We start from the raw sequence: 18,301 nt of genomic DNA, 5'->3' as shown, positions 1-18,301 counted from the left end.
GTTCAGTGCTGACTTTGTCTTTATGCCCTGCCTCAGCCAGCTGCTTTGATTGGTTTTAGCTGCATTCCTAGCAGACTTCCACAGGAACTGTAGTTGACATTAATTTGATTTCTTCTCAGCAGTCAGCACTGACATTGTTCATGAAGAAATACTCCACATGCACTCCAACAAAACACCTGCTCTCCTCCTGAAGCAAACCTCTAGAAAAGGAGCCTACTTTAGCAAAGAAATAAAGAAGTAAAAGTTGTTCATTTCCATGTACCCACTTGAGATTTCTCCCCACTGCTGCTTTAATCAAAGTGCTGTGAATGCCTTAAATTTAAAGGTTCTAAAGGCAGCTTATCAGAGCTGCTCTTCATTCATTACAGTTGCTTAGTTTAGGACCTGGATCTCAGATAAAAACATGCTCCAATAAAGGAAATCTAGGCATGGTTTCTTTCAAATCTGAACTCAATGTTTTTCCTACATTTCTCTCTCTTTCAACTGGTATTGATCAGGCAGCTCTGCCAAAAGCATTAGGAAGTGGGTATTTATCTTTAAGGGTCACATACTTACTGGTTTTGATTCACACCTTTATGTTTTCCTCCTTTTCTCCTTCCTTTCTGGTCTATAGTCTCTTGAGAGGCCTGCACCATGTTCTCATCCCTATCCAAGGCAGCTGATCCTAAGGAACCCAGAGACCAATGCCTCTTCCTTTCATCCCAAAGGTACACCCTTTGCTGGTGTGGTGTTCCATGAGCATCAGCAGCAGGGATCCACTACCTTTCAGTCTGATTTCCTACTATTAAGATGCTGGTTCTTTTCTTTGAGACTTTTTCTGGTTTGTTCCATATTATTGGGGGTACTTTGCATGGCACACTGAAGGCAAGCTTCCAGTAATTCTGCACAATAAGGAAATATTTATTCCCTTTTCTGTATTGGACAAAAAAGGACTGAGGCATGAATTAGCTGCCCACAGAAGTCCCTGGTCTCATCCCCAGGTACAGCAAACAAGTCTCCTTTCACAGGATTATTCCATCTATCAACATATTTGTTGCCTTTCTCTTTATTTTCTTTTTTTTTTTTGCACTGCATTGTATTGAAACAAAAAGACAGCAAATCATATTTGTACAGGTCTATAAGAATGAACCTTAGTACAACTCCATTAGAGTTAACGATTTGTATTTTCTTATTTAAGTGTTTGTAGTCCTTTTTCTTTTTTGACTAGGAACCATTTTTTCATTGGAAACTGGCCACAGGAATGCAAGTTTTGGCCGATTCCCCACTTTCTGCTAGACTTTGCACTGGTGTGAAGTTTCCTCTGTGTTGGTAAGTTACCCAGAGGGACTGCTGCAAAAGGTCTGAAGATTTGGAACTTGTCCAGATCCGGTTGGCTATTGTTTTCCTTAGTGGGCATTCACTGCTTTTACAAACGAACAGTAACATTGGAGTGTCTTGTTTTGAACTTCTGTCACTCAAGTTCCTCTGGTCAGCAGAGGACAAATAGTGCAAGCTGTAGTCAGAGCTCCTTCATTACTTGCTGTGGAATCTGAAATTCTTTATTTCTGTAACTTCTAGTAAGACTGTATTAAGAGACTGTGCATAAAATTGTTGAGATATGATTTATACTGACTTTATTTTCAGGTGGCTGTTGAGATCCCAGAAGCAGAGCCTAAAATATCAACGATTTGTTTATCCTCAGCCTAGTTTCCAGTCCTTCCAGCTGTTCCTTTCTGCCCTGCCGATAGCACTGGCCAACCTGTCAGTAGGGCCATCCCTTCAGTTTCCGAGGCTGCACTGCAGACCAAATCACTGAATTCAACATTAAAAATAACCTTTCAAGTTAACCTTTTGGGTTATTTTTAACCCAGATCCAGACGCACAGTACCTCACAAAATAAGAGTGAAACACAGCCATGCATGCCTGCACAGACCTTTGTTTTGGGGAGACCTCCAGTGCGGTTTTAACTCTCCATTTCCCTAACGGAGCTCAGTGTGAACGATCGAGGGTGGCGACCCTTCCGTGGCGCCACCAGCACCTCCCGAAGTCCAGCGCCTGCGAGGGGCCATGTGAGCACTTCGGTGCCGGCACACCATGTGTGAATCTGTGCTTGCTGGCACCTTTCCGTGGGCGCTGTGAGCAGGGAGATCATTCTTAAAACATTCTCCTGACTCGTGCGATAGGTGATACAGAGCCTTTGAGCAGCTTTCCTTGGCACGGACGGGCTGCAGAGCCCCGCTCGGAGGTGGCCGTAAGGGAGGGGATATGCGGGACCTGGGCAGGGAGGGCGGCTCGGAGCGAGGCCGGGGCGCTCGGGGCGCTCGCGGCGGCTCGTTCGCTCCCGGCCTGTGCCCTCCAGTGCGGTTTTAACGCTCCGTTTCCCTAACGGAGCTCAGTGTGAACGATCGAGGGACGCCACCAGCACCTCCCAAACGTCCAGCGCCTGCGAGGGGCCGTGTGAGCACTTCGGTTCCCGCATACCATGTACGAATCTGTGCTTGCTGGCACCTTTCCGTGGGCGCTGTGAGCAGGGAGATCGTTCTTAAAACATTCTCCTGACTCGTGCGATAGGTGATACAGAGCCTTTGAGCAGCTTTCCTTGGCGCGGACGGGCTGCAGAAGCCCCGCATGGAGGTGGCTGGGAGGGAGGGGGTGCGGGACCTGGGCAGGGAGGGCGGCTCGGAGCGGGGCCGGGGCGCTCGGGGCAGCTCGTTCGCTCCCGGCCCGTGCCCGCAGCGCTGCCCGGGGCCGCCCCCGGCGGGGCGGGCGGGTCGTGTCGCCCCCCGCCGTGTCCCTCCCGTCCCTCCCGCCCCGTACTTAAGGCGGCAGCGGCGGGCGCTGCTCCCGCTGGCGCCCTGACCGTGTCACCCCACAGAACATGGCCCTGACGTGCCTGCGGCCCCTGCTGAGGTACCGCTCCTTCGCCATCCTCTTCCTCACGCCGCTGCTGCTGCTGCCGCTGCCGCTCGCTGTGGCCACGCGGGTAAGTGCCTGTGGGGCCCCTGCGGCAAGAGAGCCCGGGGCCAGCCCTACTGCCCCCCAGGACATCCCGCTCTGCCCCCGGGTTCGGTCCTGCGCCCGGGGGCTCCCACGGACCCAACCCACTTTGCAATTAGATGCGATTCATTTGGGGCCAACACAAATGCACGCGCAACTGGCCGGCGCGTTTGGAACTGTGTCTTGCACTATCTCGCAGGGCTGGCCGTGGGATGAAGGGCAGGAGTTGGTCCCCCAGCTCTCTGCTGAGGCTCTGGGACTCTGATCATGTTGCCTAGTGACGTTCTCCATCCTGGTGCAGTCGGAAGCCAGCGTTGTGTGTGTGCACTGATGAGGGTTTCAAATGCCATATCGACAAATTCACATCCTTCTTAACTTCAGGGATGGTGATGGCACAACTCCTTTGTGTTCAGTGGCGTTGTGTCAGCATAACATTGAAATAACCCAGTGAAGAGTTTGGACATAAATGTCTTGTAGTCTCCTTGATCAAATGTGAAAGCTCTGGTTGCAGTCTTTTAGCCTACTAGAGCTTTGGAGGCTATTCTAATGCACAAAACAGCCTTTTTTCTGAGCGACCTGTATTGCTCAGTCTATTTTAAAGAACAGGAAATTTTCGTGTGTGTTTATAAACCAAATTACCAGCCCTTCTGCTTTACCTAAGTAATAGCAGCCCAGTCTTTCAGTTGAATGGTGATGCTTTACAGAACAAGGAATTCCTGACTGTTAAGCTCTATTTTGGTCAAAACTAGAAAAGACAATTCCCCCAGAAAAGTTTGTATTCACTTTTCCAGTATTTGTAGGCTTATTGTGTCATCAATCTAATCTGGGAAATGACAATATTTCACAATGGGAGAGAAACATTCCGGTCACTGATTACTTTTTCATCTTTCAGCAAGGAGGTCACTGTGTTTTGTGTCAACTGTACAAAAACACCTAAGAAACATTCTGTGACTGTTCTCATAAATTAGATAGAGAAGGTATAAATACAAACATATATGCTATTCCAAATATTTGTTTGTTTGAATTGGCCATGGTTGTTGGAGTTAATTTATAAGCATGGTTGTATTTTTGAACTTCACATAAATTATTTACTCTCTACTCTCTAAAGCCAGTGTTCCTTCTGTGTTGTGAATTTTATTCACTTATAGTTGTTCATCTGTCTTTCACACTGGAAACAGATTAACCACAGTCAGTTCTAGTCCTGAGTTACTGCAGTACAGCATGAATTGTTTCATGAGCTCGCTTTGTATATATAAAGGGTAGAGAGTTCTTTAGGATCTGCCTGTTTTCTTTTAGTTTCTGAAGAATTTTTTTTTTTCAAAATTTGTTCTACAATTAATCTCCTGGAAACCTGACAGAAAAAAATTCAAATTTCTTACAAAGACTGTTTATTGGTTCTTAAACTTCTCAACAAAATGAAGGAAAACACAGCCCTATTTATAAATATCACCTGACAGTTGTTTTTAAATGTCACTGTCACACCATTTATTTTAGCAATAAAGTCCTGTTTGTTGTATTAGAATAAAATCCTATAAACACATGCCCTAAATATGAGCAAATACTGGACTACAGAACACTGACTTCAGCTTTCAAACAGTTCACTGTTAGCTAATGAATGCTTGCTTCTCCCAAAAATTTTGAGAGTACAAACCAAGGAAGGCTGTGCTACAGAAATGCCTGATCAACAGTCCAAAAAGACAGGTTAAAACAATTCTATAACTAGGGAATCCCCTTAGCAGGTAGGCACTGTATGATTTGGGAAAGAAAATAAATACCTCTGATGTACTTAGTTACAAAAAAAAAGGTTACTTAAAAAAGCTAAGAACTTGGATACACCTTAAAGACTTGTGAATTTCAGGCAAGGTAATCATCCATAATGGGAAGTTTTGCCACTCATTTAAAAATAATTAACTCACTATTGCTGTTCTTGGCTCCCAGATGTGAAATCTGCTGACCTCAACTGCCAAGAGGTAATTGCACATGGCAAACTGTGCACTTACCTAGTTGTGGAAGGTTTGTTTTTGTCACACCATTTATTTTGTGTGGATGGATTAAAACAAGCACTATGGTCATCTTTGCCAAAAAGACCTTTTTGTACAAGTGACTTCAAAATGTGGTTTAAAAGCACAAGTTTAACTCCTCATTCAGCATAACATGTTAGGCTACAGACAGTGGAGCGTGTGAGCCACTTGTAAGAGCCACCAATGTGTTTATATTTAAAAATAATTTTCTATGCTTAAATGTGCCTTCTATTCTGTTTCAGGAGGCCAGATGTGCATATATCATCATCATCATGGCTGTGTTCTGGTGCACTGAAGTGATCCCCTTGGCTGTCACTTCCCTCATGCCAGTGGTATTTTTCCCTCTGCTTGGAGTTCGGAGCTCTAAATCAGTAAGGAACTCACTCAATCCAGCTTTGATATGGGAAAATCCACTGCTCTGACCTCTCATCAATATTTAGTCAACAAGTTTCTATTAGTGTTCAGGTTTCTTGTATGGGAAGATGCTGAACTAAATACATGTTTGCCTAAAATGTTAAGAGTGGGGAATTTGAGTTGGTAGAGGGGAGGGTCAGTTTTGGACATGGATCCTGCTGGAGGGCATCCCACTAGTGCCAGCAGTTTGTGTGTTCATAACCTGTCCCATGAGAGAGCAGTGCTGACAGATCTTATGGGAGATCTCAAAACACATGGAACAAACTTCTGACAGGATAGACAGTGTGGTGCCAGCAGGTACACTGTGTCCTGAGCTCATCCTGGGCTGTTTCCCAGTTCTGTAGCCCAGGTCACTACTGACCAACAAGCTGGTAAAGGCAGGTGTGGTTGCTGAAGGTGCTGAGAAATCCCTTTTGAAGCTGCATGTTTCCAGCACCCTCACCATACTTTGCATCCCTAACAACGTTTTAGGAAACTGCTGTGCTTTTGTGCAGTGATGCACAAAGAGCCCCTGCACAAACAGTTCATCACTTACATGGGGGATGAAGAGTTCAGGAAGATGCAGGAAGCTCTGAGGCTGCAGCTGCATCTTCTGCCAGTGTTGGATGGGACCTGGTCTAGTCCGTGGGTTTGAGAGGGTGGAAGGCAAAATGTACTAGTGAAGTGAGTAAGAGGCAACTTTTGGGCCCCTGACTTACCTTTTCTGTCTTTCAGGTGTGCTTGCAGTACCTCAATGACACAAACATGCTCTTTGTTGGAGGGCTGATTGTTGCAATTTCTGTTGAACAGTGGAATCTTCACAAAAGGATTGCACTGAAGGTCCTTCTGATTCTTGGGGTGAAACCTGCACTGTAAGAGTATTAAATTGCTTCTTTTTTTGACTCTTGTCAATTTAGCAGAGGCCTGGGGGTGGTGTTTAACAGTCAGCAGAGAAAGGATCCTTCAAGAACTTTTTTAGCTGCACTTGCAGAGTTTCTAGAGGTGAAGTCTAGCAACAGAACAGTTTATTTGTCCTTTAGCCAAAACCAACATCTGACTAAACTGTAGAGGCTTGCCATTGGGGACAAAGTTTTGACAGACTTAATAATGCACTGGGATTCCTTCAGTGAAGGTGGCAGAGCTGTCCTAGAAGGGAATCTGGCCCTGTTCTCTATTATTAGGTGCTGCACACATCCCCGTCTGGGCTTTGCTCTCCAAACTACAGTGACTACACAGCCAAACAGTGTCTGTTTGCTTTCCTCCTTTCTCCTCTGCCTGTTTCTCTCTTTTCAGCCTCATGCTGGGATTTATGATAGTCACTGCCTTCCTGTCCATGTGGATCAGTAACACAGCCACTACTGCCATGATGGTTCCCATTGTCCAGGCTGTCCTGGATCAAATGAACAACACAGAGTATGATGTGAGCATGATGGAACAAGCAATTGGGCAAACAAATACAGTGATTGAGCTGGAAGAAAAGAGCACATCAGATTCCCCTGCAGTGCATGGTAAGGGCCTGCTCACCAGTGAGGTGATGCTACTGAACTTGCTACACTCACAGCTCTCGAGCCTAGAAGGAGTGCTTTGTACCTTTTCCAAGGGAGAGGATGATAACCTGGCTGAAACTCCCTAAATACATGGCATTTATGTTTTACAAAATAGCTTCTGATTTTGGTGGCTGCCATTTTGTCATGCTAGTGCTAGATCCCAGAGTGTTAACGTTCTTTCCTTCAAGCTGGAGTAATTCTTCCAGAATTTCCCTAGACTTAACTGTGTGCTCAGGGAAGTGAAAAGCATATCCTGTGGGAAAGAACCATCCAAACCCCCACTATCCCACTTTCTAAATCTTGTGATTGTCAGCAGGGATTCAGCTTCTAAGCCATGTAGAAATATTTGAAAAAAACAAGTAAATACAGCCTATTTTTGTTCTAGGGTAATAAATATCTCTTTATGGACCAGATTGTATGTGGAGGTGGGGAGAAGAAAGAGGACTGCTTTAAAAGCCACATGAAAAAAGACAATCTAGTGTAATTAGACTCACAGTAGACCAACTGCTCTTTGGAACCCTTTGAAGTGTGATCTTACCCTGATGCTTTTTCCTCAAGGTCCTCTGTTGATGCTGTCATTCTGCAGTAGGTTTCACTTGATTTGAACCATGTGCACAGACTCAGTCCCTCTCATTTCACTGCTCTGCTGTGCTGTTACAGAGAGCTGTATTCTTAAATATGATTACAGATCAGATCTCAAACATAATAAAGGTAATAAGTGTGTGCAAAAAGTACCCTTTGGTATTGTTGAATTGATTGTAATTGCCATAAATTCTTTGTCCTGCTCCATTAGTCCAGTCAGACTTTAAGATTAGAGTGTAAACCTAAAAGAACAATGGACACAACAGCAAAGTTTCACTGTTAATGTAAACTGACATGACATTGATTAAGTTATGCCAAGCAAGAATTTGGTTTTTGGTGTTTTTTCCCTGCCCATATTCATAACTGTTAAATCCAGTTGGATTCTAACTGTGGGACTGGAATTGTTCCAGTGAGTACAACATCTGGCTGGTTGTAGGCCTCTCTGTGGAACAGGAACTGTGGCACTGATATGGACAACAGCATCCTTGTATCACGCAGATCCAGACTGTCAGCCTCACTCTTCAGCTCCTCACGAGCATAAGTCTGAAGTATTTAGGGACAGATCTATGGTTTCTTTAATTAAAATAAATGGCATATAGAAGGTGGAAGCACTGAGGCTGCAGGCCCTATCCTGAACTCTCTGCCTCCCTAACTTTACCTGAGGCAAGTCGTGTTCTTTGTGTCTAGTTGTAAGCAATGGACAAGTCCCTGATGACCCTAAATCTTCTGAGGAAAATAAAATGAGGAAACATATATGCAAGGGAATGACACTTTGTGTATGCTACGCTGCCAGCATTGGAGGAACTGCAACACTCACTGGAACAGGACCAAACATAGTACTGAAAGGCCAGATGAATCAGTAAGTCATTCTTCCTGCTTCTTTTAGTTACACTATCATGCTATTTCTGTGGCCAACTGACTGGTCTTGGATGGCAATTTCAATTGTAAACTGTAAGCAGTAAGTTGAGGAACTGAGAGTGAGAAACGTACAAAGTGTTAGGCCTCATTTTTTTCTGCAGCACCTTCTACCAAGGTATGTGACAGAATGAGAGGTCTTCTGAGAAAATCGTAAATACTACTGGCAATCAACAGACAGCCTGTTGATTATGAAATATTGGTTCTCCTGCATCCTGTTTCAGCTGAAATACACCACATTAGAAGAAGAACTGCAGCGAAAAGCATCAGAAGAATGTAGATTAACTCTACTCATAAGCACACCAAAGAGAGCTAGAAGTAGCTTAGCCTGTCCTGTAATACTGTTCCTCCATGCTGTGGCTGTGGGAACTGTACAGTTATGTTGTACTCTAACTGCTAAACTGAGTTTGGGAACTGGTTTACATGGAACCTAATCTGCAGTGGAAATTTTGCAGACTCCACATCAGTCCCTCAACACTGCTTTCTTCTGTTGCAAGTTCTTCAGGCTTAGCTGCTACATTATCTGTTGGTTTTAACACCAAGCTGGAAGTTTGCTATTGATATTTTTCCTCTGATTGTTACTAGCAGACACAGGAAAAAACAAAAATTACTGTTCTTAAAACACTGGGTTCATTCTTTCAAGCCAACTAGCAACTTTCTCTTCTATTGAAAGGAGTAGAAGTTCAGGTATTAATTTCAGGAAATTAATTTTCAGGAAAGCCATTTCTTGCTCTCTTATTATAGTGAATTGGGAGGAAGAAAGAAAATCCTGTCTTGGGATTCACAAGCAGGCATGTTGGAAGTGGAAGGTACCTAGAACGTGTGGGAGATCTTTTCAGCCACACTTGTCTTAGTGAGACCTAAAATATCAACATGAGCTCCTATATGCATCAAAGTAAAACACAGGGAAACCTGAGGATCACTAAATGGAGAGTAGATTACTAAGAGTTTTGACATTCATACACTTTTCTTTTCAGGTTATACCCCAACAATAACGATGTTGTGAATTTTGCTTCCTGGTTTGGATTTGCGTTTCCAAACATGATCCTGATGTTGGTGCTAGCTTGGATTTGGTTACAGTGCTGCTTCATGGGACTCAAGTGAGTATTTGACTACATGATATTTTGTAAACCCCTCAGTAAGGTGATGCAGATCAGCATTCTGAGACATCTGGGTAAAACAAATGCACTGAGAAGTTATTAATTTGGTAGCAAAGGGCAGTTCCATTTCACAGCAACTTCTGAGGTCTGGTCTGGAAACCTTTTGTGTTCATGGGAGGTGCACTAAGGCAAAAGCTTAATACATTCTTAATCTTCAGACAAAATTGTCTTTTTGTTCTTCCATCTCATACCTGTAAGTTTCAGCCCTGGGAGAGCTGGCATAGCTGGTTTGCAACCGTGGATTCAAACCTGAGATTTTCATCCCATGTTACTCGCAATTGGACAGAGACTGGCATTCATTCTTTGACCCCATTCTTCTGTGAGAACTGGCATGTCCCCACAAAATGGTTTGACTGTTGTAATTTCTTTGTTTCTGGCCTCTGTGTCTGTCCCCAGGAGTGACACCTTCAGAGTGACAAGCATGTGAATCCCTCTAGTATGCTAATACTTACAGTATTTTCTTCTCTCTTTTTCTTAAAGCTTTAAAAAAAGCTGGGGCTGTGGGACAGAGAGAACTGCCAAAGAAAAAGCTGCATACAGTGTGCTGAAGGCAGAAATGAAGAAGTTAGGCCCTATGTCTTATGCTGAATTCAATGTCCTACTCATGTTTGTATTGCTGGTGCTCTTGTGGTTTTCCAGACACCCAGGCTTTGTAAAAGGCTGGGCAGCTGGGCTCTTCCCAGAAGGAGAAAAGTAAGTTGTTAGTGTTTTTTTCCATCCTTTCCCCTCCTGATTATTAATCAGATTAGTTGATCTATGGTTTGACAGTTTGTACTGCAGTGAAGACTGGAGACTGGGACATGGAGCAAGCTGAACCTTCTAAAGGAAGAGAAAATGCTGTAATGCTGGTCTCAGTCACACTGATGTATACCTTAGTATTTTGTTTTGTATAAGCTCCAGTCAGTTGTGGTGGCAATATCACCTCTAATCAATACCTTAGAACTCACTGGAAAATTGATTTTTTTGCTTTGAATGACTTCTTTGCATTGTGTGGCATGTCAAGAACATAAAATGCATATTGGGCCATTTCTTTCCTCATCTGTCTTTGAGATACAACTCTTGAATCTTGGCTTCAGCACAGAGAAAGAACCCTGCTCCAGGAGCTATTGTCATCTGGGCCTCTGGTTATTAATGTGTGTTGTGGCTCATTTCTTTTGTTACTGTGTTTTTGTTACAGCAGATCTGGGAGACCTCAGACATGAGCTAATGACGCATTTTGCTCAAGTGCAAGCCCCAAATAGGATGGCAAAGACCAGTGACTGGAGTGCTGGAAAGAAGCCCTCTTCTCAGAGAAAAATGTCCATTTTCTAAACTATATTCTCTTTTCTTCGTTAGGTATATCACTGATTCTGCTCCTGCTGTGTTTGTTGCCCTGCTACTGTTTATCCTTCCTGCTCATAAGCCCAAATTCATAGCCTGGAATCCAAACATGTCTGATCCTGAACAGGCTGAAGAAGGTATTTAAAAGGGGGATTGTAATGTTGTGAAACAGCTGGCCAGTTCAGCTAATGAGGCAGAAACATGCACGGGATTTGTATGCAGTTCTTAGAGCAGGTCACCTGCTTCACTTGGTGGCAAGTGAGGGTCCCTGCTCGTGTGTGTCACCCTCACTCTGTGCAGGTTTCTCAGTAAAGTGCATCTGCCCACTGGTATCTTATAGAACAGGAGACAAAGTGTCTTCGCTCTCCTAAAAAATGTTCTACTTTTCATTTCTCACTTCAGATATAAAAAAGCCATTTTTATCAGCCCCGCTGCTAGACTGGAATGTGGTTCAGAGGAAGATGCCCTGGAGCATTGTGCTGCTGCTGGGAGGAGGTTTTGCTTTGGCTGATGCAAGCGCAGTATGTCCTGACATCTGTTTTTCTCTGACTCAAAGGCGAACTTCCCTGGTTTGTTCTCTAGTCCTGTATTACTGGGCATGCACCCAAAGCCAAACCCAGTAGAGATGTTCAGATCTGGAGGCAGATCTAAATTATCAAAAACTGAGGAGAGGCGAATATTTGTGACTCCTTTTCAGGAATTTTTGTGCTCTGACCAAGTTTCTTTAATTTATCTGACCTCTTTGAAGCTGACGAGCAGTTTGGGATCTTCACTGGCTGGACAGTCCAGAAAGCATCCTTTCTTATTTCTGTAATCATCCCAATCCCAGCCCTGCCTAGAAAAATGGAAGTATAGATAACCCTTGTAAGATTTTGAGAACCATTTGAGGTTTGTTTAAAGGTTATATATCGCCAGACTTAAACCAAAACTACTACTGAAGTGGTCAGAAAGAAAACTATGGTGGCAGGTATCTCCCAAAATTGTGTACACTGGACTTCTTGTCAGTGACTATTGCCAGCCAGTGTTTCATTCCATAAGCCCATGGTTTGATTCTGTGTCCCTAAATTCACTGAAAAGGCATCTGAATTCCCAAACAGAAAAGAATCTTGAGGTGAACCATGTTGTTTCCTTCATCACTGCTAAAATGCATCTAAATCAAAGCAAGCCTTAGCTACCAGCAGTGCCATGCTTTGGGGAAATTGATGGTCACATGTAAGTTTTGTGGTTTATTAGGTTTAAACCATGGGGCAAACTAAGGCTGTAGGGCCTTACATTCATCTACATACATGATACATGAATCATTAAAGCTCAGGAGCATTAGAAGGCATCATATCAGAGGTTTTGTGACCTGTTTGAGTCAACTGCTGCCTGTGTTCCTATGATAGAGTATTCATACAGAATCATAATCTTCAGAAACCATAGAAAAATATGCCAGAAAACTTCTGGGTCATATATTAAGTGTTTGCAAGTCTCAGATACAATTCTTTCTCTTCAGTAAAATACCATAATTTTGTAACCAAAATGTGAGTGAATATCTGGTTTCCAGAAGAATCAGAATAAGGGGATTCAGTATTATGTCCATCTGACAAGAAATTTCTTCTACTGTTTGTGACAGATCATTGTACTTTCCTGGATGGTGTTTATGTATTGAGGATGCATGTAGCATTATTTTATATGAACGTTGTACATAACATGATGTCCCCATTCACTAGTCAGGGCTTCCAACCTCACTAAAACCCACTTTTTTTTCATGTCAGAACTCTGGGCTCTCAGCTTGGCTGGGTCATCAAATGACTCCTCTGGGATCTATCCCCCCATGGGCCATTGCAACAGTGCTCTCACTTGTCATCGCCGTCTTCACCGAGTGCACCAGCAACGTTGCCACAGCCACCCTCTTCCTGCCTGTCTTTTCATCCATGGTAAGATTCCTTACATCCTGTTACCAGCTGGAAGATTAAACTGACAGTCTGGGTGGCAAAGCAGTATTATTGTCTTGGATGTTGCTCCAGTGTTTCCTCACTGAAAAGGAAGCCAGGTCAAGAAATAAGAGTCATATTTTTGATGCAGGTCAGCAAACATCAGTTACATCTGGGCATTTTGCATTTCACCCATCAACGTAGAACTGTAAACACACACACACACAAAACCCAAACCAAAACAAAATTCAGCACTTTCTGATCATGCCTTTGAATGATCCATTTTTAAGTTTTTGTGCTAAAATACACAAAGTGGCAGGCCTGATTATTAGAAATGTGTCATTTCCCATAGGGAGCCAGAACAACTTTAAAACTTAGAGAGGAAAACCTGGTAAGTTTTGCTGCCTTTTCTGAACAGAATTGAAACTATAGCATAAAGGAAAAAATAGGTTACTTTGTTCTTTAATTTGGAAAGTACAAGCATTTTGTTCTAGACCATTTCATCAAAGTAAAATAACCCCAATCAAAGTACTGAGCTATTAGTGACTTAAATTGGCACTTAAATTCTGAGTCCCACAGAGTTTATGTGAAGTCTTAGAGTATCACTCCATGTGCCTAGTGATTATAATCCTATCCCTGTGTTCCCTGGCAAAAGGGTGGTCCGAGGTCAAAGAAAAGATTGTTGGATCTATTTGACCAGAACTCCAAATTATACCATAGAGCAAAACAAAAAACAAGAAAGAATCAAGCCTTGTTTTTTAAGTATTATGGGACAGGGAACAATAGCAAAGTTATCTTTAAGCACATGTGGATTTCAGAATAAAATCTTTGTAAATTACTCTGATGATCATAGAGTCATAGAATCAACTGGGTTGGAAGAGACCTCTGAGATCATCAAGTCCAACCTTTGATCCAGCACCTCTGTGATTACTAGATCATGGCACTCAGTGCCACATCCAGTCTTCAGTTTTCTTTTGGGACAGCTCCACTGTGATATTGTCTCCATTTCTTCACAGGCTACATCTGTCAAGATCCACCCTTTGTATGTTATGCTGCCTAGTACTCTCAGTGCTTCCTTTGCCTTCATGCTACCTGTGGCAACACCACCAAACGCAATAGTGTTTTCCTATGGCCACATCCGTGTTTTGGATATGGTAAGACAATAGTTGTCTGGTCTCTTATCTGAAACTCTCCACTGCCTTTATCCTAAAAGATGGTGAGAGTTTAATTTTCTTTGCTGAGTATTTCCGAAGTACCAGGAAGCTCTTAAGGGGTGTAACTACTTCCCTATGCCTTTCTCTTCTGCAGTGTTGATATTGTGATAAAGATTTACATCTCTAAAGCAACAGTGCACTTCTCACAGTCTTCAGCAGACCTACAGCCCAGCTCAAATGAAATTAAAAATGGACAGGTCATAAGTCTCTGAAACCTGAAGGGTTAAAGCACAGGCCGTGGTCTGCTGTGTTCTGGGGCTTTGGCCAGAGTGTCTGAGGCCTTGTCTCCACTGGAGCTCAAAGCAGAAGGCAGCAATCAGCAGCCCTCAGCTCTGGTCCTGTGATTGCCTGCCAGACCACATAGGGCAGGTTCTGGGCGGAACACCCAAACATTATTGGTTTTCTAACTGGAGACTTGAAGAGGGCAGAAGCCATTCTCTAACTAGTAAGAACAACTTGTTGTACATGCCTTAAAGCTCCTAGACTGGTTATATAGATAGCATAATGCTCAAAGGCTTTGCACAATGTGTTCACCTCGTATCTCCACCTAAGCAAGAGCATAAGGCAGTGGGTGCAATGGCTATTTCTGTGATTTATTTGACTGTGTCTTGTGTATATACAAACAGGCCTTGCTGCAGTTTGCTGTGCTGGTGTTTGGGTGTTGCTCGTTTGGACTTGCTGTGCTGATGTTTGGTTATTGTTGCTGATTTGGACTTTTGTTCTCACAGGTTAGATCTGGAATAGTGATGAACATCATTGGAGTTTTCTGTGTCACACTGGCCGTCAATACATGGGGAAGACCTATATTTGAGCTGGACACATTCCCAACCTGGGCAAACAGCACAGTGAACCACTGAACACTGAAGAATTTGTGTGTTAAACAAGGAAAGGACCCTTAATACTACTCCCCATTGCCCAAAGTTCTGTAGAGAGTCTCATCACCACTTCAGATCCAGTGTCAAGTGTTTCTGCCTTCCAGCAGTTGCACATCAGTTCAGGCTTGAACCAACTCAAGCTTCCTCCAGTCATGCTGGAGCCAAAAGTGATGTTCAGTTACACAACCCTAAGGACCTTGTGTCTGGATCCTAAGTACAATCAAGTGATCCGTTGTACCTCCAATCAAGGTCAAGAATTAGAATTTATTGAACTTTCCATAAAGAGAGAGACTGTTCCATCAAATGGTTTGAACTATTGTATTACTGGCATGAACTTGTAAATCATTAGCATCAAACACTACACTCAGGCAGAGGCTGAAAATTCCTTAAGTATTCCTTATGCACAAGTCAGCAACCATACAGAGAAATCACTGTTGACACTTGCCTAGGGAAGAAGTGGTATGTCAACATCCAACATGCTTTCTCTTGCCTTGTTTTCACTCCCAAATCTCACTGCATTTATACATCTTTACTGAGGGTTGAGATAACATTAATTCTGTGCTGGTCATGACTCAACTGATGTCTCAGGAAATGATTCATTAAGGCTGCCTCTGTGTTTCTTGCACTGTGGTGCTGGCAGGAACAGGAGTCTTTACCTCTCTCAGCCATAGATGTGGTTTCACATGCCAACTAGTGTCTTCTGAGTGCCAGCCTGGAGATGACCAGTGGCCTATAGGACTTCACACCTATTGCAAAAGTTCCTGGATTAGCCTCTGATGTGCCTTATTAATTAACTCTAGAATTTTGGAGTGCAGTCAAGACATGAGAAAGGCTCTAACTGATGACCTGGTAGAAATTTAGGGGCCATGTGTTGGGGCTTGTGCTGTCTGACAGCAATGGGAGTTGTCTTGCGTACTTTGGAATTCATATCTTGTGAGGAAAGTGTTTTGTAGCACCTCTTTATGTCATTTCTGGAACAGAAGTAATCTACAGAGTGATTGGTGTTGGGCTGGTGTATTTTGTCCGTGGTACATGGATGCTTTTTGTTCAGCCCTGGAGATGCAGGTGGGTGGGAGGTAAGGCAGTGTCTTACAGTGGAGAGATCTGTGGCAGTGATCTGGGTTCTGCTCCCAGACTTCCTGTGCAGCCTCATGCAAGTCAGTTCACCTTTTTTTGCCTATTTCCCCTCCTGAAGAAGATGTCATGGAACCTATCTACCTCACCGAGGTGGTGTGAGGACATAAGGGTCAAATTTTGCACCCATGGTGATTTCCCACCTCATGATAAGGGGTGCAAGGTACAAGTTACAGAATTATAGAACTCTGTCCAGAAGATCTGGCATATAGCATAGTAGTGTGTGTAGGATATTTAATAGTTTTGTTATTAATGTGAATGTTCTTTATGGAACTGGAAAAATATTCACATTTTTATCTAAAAGAGAGGAAAGTATTTATCCAAAAAATGTCCAGGTGCTTTTCTGAGCAGACAACTGCTTCAAGAATTCAATTTTGTGCCTTTATCTTCTGTGCTCTTTCGAGGTGCTAAGCACCATAATCTCTTACCTGATTGTTGTTCCTGGGTGCCTCCAGTGGCTCCCTGTCTACCCAGCTGGCTGCATATGGTGCAGCCTCATACCTCTTCCAGGGAATGGGGGAGCCTGTGGATAAACACAGTTCCACTTGCAGAGCGTGTCTAAGGAAGAGGCCAGTTCTAGTGCCAAGAAGTGGTTTGGTCGCTGATGTTTGTCACCACCTGAAACTTAGAACAGCATTTGCTTGAAGAAAGTAAAACCAGGAAGGGTTGAGCACCTTCTGTGCCTTGGCAGTCACCACTCAGTGCTGATTTGCAGGTACCTAAACATGATTGAAAAAGGGACTTTTTTCTGCCTTCTGGTTGACTTCATAGTGTGAGAACATGTTCCTGCTGCCAGGTACTCCATGGTGCTTACTCTGCTCTATGGCAAGTAACATACATTGGAGCTTGCATGGGTGGGTGACACTGAGCTTGGCTATCTCAGTTCATGCAAACCAAAACTACTCTAAAACCAGTTCCAGCTAAAAGCTGTAGGACAAACACTTCCCTGACCCATTTTCAGAAAGGAACATTCTGAAAGTTTCTTGAAGGGGAGGAGTTGCCCTCAGCTTGGGAAGAGCTTCCCTCTGTTGCTGGGCAAGTAGGAAGCAAATGCTATTTTTGTCACCAGTCACACAGGGTGATTTATTGTCAGGAGTGCTGGGCCAGGGGAGGCATACATAGGGGTAATAAAGAATGTTTGGTTTATTGTAACTGGGATGTATTTGATGTGTCACCACTCTGTACACTGTTAATTGCAAAGGTTTCTTTTTGAGACACTTTATGACATCCTGCTATTGATTTGTATTTCATTTAAATGAGTGGGTTGCAGAATTAGAGCCTGGCAAATAAAAACTTCCTAGAACTGTCTCCTCTCTGGCATGGATTGTTTCCTGTGTAACACAGTGGACCACTTGTTTCTGCATTATCTTCCACTGTAGCTTGGTGTTGTAGTGAATCACTGCAAAGCAGAGATTTGGACACCACTGTAGATGTCTTCATACCTGAATATCAGTGGTTCCTTCTCTTTCCCCATCTAAGTGGTAAGTCAAGTTTGCATCTCTGAAGATGTTCAGGTGGGACCAAATTAGGTGGCATACTGTAGAAACTCAGTCATTCATTTCAGAGTAAAGGATTGTAAGAATCAATGAAACACAACTAGTTTTTAAGAATTAATCCTGTACAAACTCTCCAGCATAACAAGCCATAAGCAGGCTTTTCTTCATCGTCAAGCATGCATGGTGTCCTGTTCCAGTGCCCTGAGTAATCACATGTTACCTACAATGGGCAATGCAAGGACCATTGCTTTGTGACTGGAGCTCATTTACAGCCCCTTCCAGTGCTCCAGGACAAGTATCCTGACACAAACTCATTGGGCATGGCATTTATTTTGTTGCCCATCAAAGGGTTATTGTTTTAAGTGCAGATGTTATGATGGTCCTAAGTGATATAAAGAAATGCCTTTGTCTCCCACTTCAGAACACACAACTCAGTGCCCCCAGAGAACACGGGAGGATCCTCAGTGTGGGCTTTGTCAGGGCGGGTTACTCAGCCACTCTGAGTGTGCAAACAGTTCCCACTTTCCCACCCGTGGGCAGAGTGGGTTTCCTCGTGGTCAGTGGGTCTGTCAGCTGGCCAGCTGGCAGTGCCAGCTCTAAGGAACTAAATTAATGCTTTCCTATTTTTTGTTCACTCTCCACAGATTCTTGGCTTTTCCTTTCTTCTCTCAGAATACCAAGTTGCTAATGCTGTTCCTGCAACTGCTGAATGTCCCAGACCTGCAGGGTTGTGACCTGAGCTGCTGTCACCT

At 43.5% G+C, this 18,301-nt stretch overlaps 1 protein-coding gene across 2 annotated transcripts; it reads left to right on the top strand.

Annotated features, from left to right (window-relative positions):
* Positions 1-1,536: 1,536 nt before the first annotated feature.
* On the top strand, positions 1,537-17,361 carry SLC13A5 (solute carrier family 13 member 5). Of its 2 annotated transcripts, XM_071574984.1 has the most exons (13): positions 1,537-2,463; positions 2,855-2,962; positions 5,240-5,368; positions 6,126-6,262; positions 6,684-6,898; positions 8,207-8,378; positions 9,412-9,534; positions 10,075-10,287; positions 10,930-11,051; positions 11,317-11,435; positions 12,672-12,833; positions 13,847-13,984; positions 14,773-17,361. In XM_071574984.1, the coding sequence occupies exons 2-13, from the start codon at positions 2,858-2,860 to the stop codon at positions 14,899-14,901; spliced, it is 1,764 nt and encodes a 587-aa protein (XP_071431085.1). In that variant the 5' UTR covers positions 1,537-2,463; positions 2,855-2,857; the 3' UTR covers positions 14,902-17,361. The 2 variants fall into 2 exon arrangements, with proteins under 2 accessions (XP_071431085.1, XP_071431087.1); XM_071574986.1 differs by lacking the exons at positions 1,537-2,463; positions 11,317-11,435; positions 14,773-17,361 and having other exon boundaries at positions 2,680-2,962; positions 13,847-13,977.
* The last annotated feature ends 940 nt before the right edge of the window (positions 17,362-18,301 follow it).

Source organism: Pithys albifrons, chromosome 21 (assembly GCF_047495875.1).
Source record: "Pithys albifrons albifrons isolate INPA30051 chromosome 21, PitAlb_v1, whole genome shotgun sequence".
In the NCBI taxonomy this organism is placed as follows: Eukaryota; Metazoa; Chordata; class Aves; order Passeriformes; family Thamnophilidae; genus Pithys; species Pithys albifrons.
Note: the sequence above shows the minus strand (reverse complement) of the source record. Positions and strands in the feature narration are given on the sequence as shown.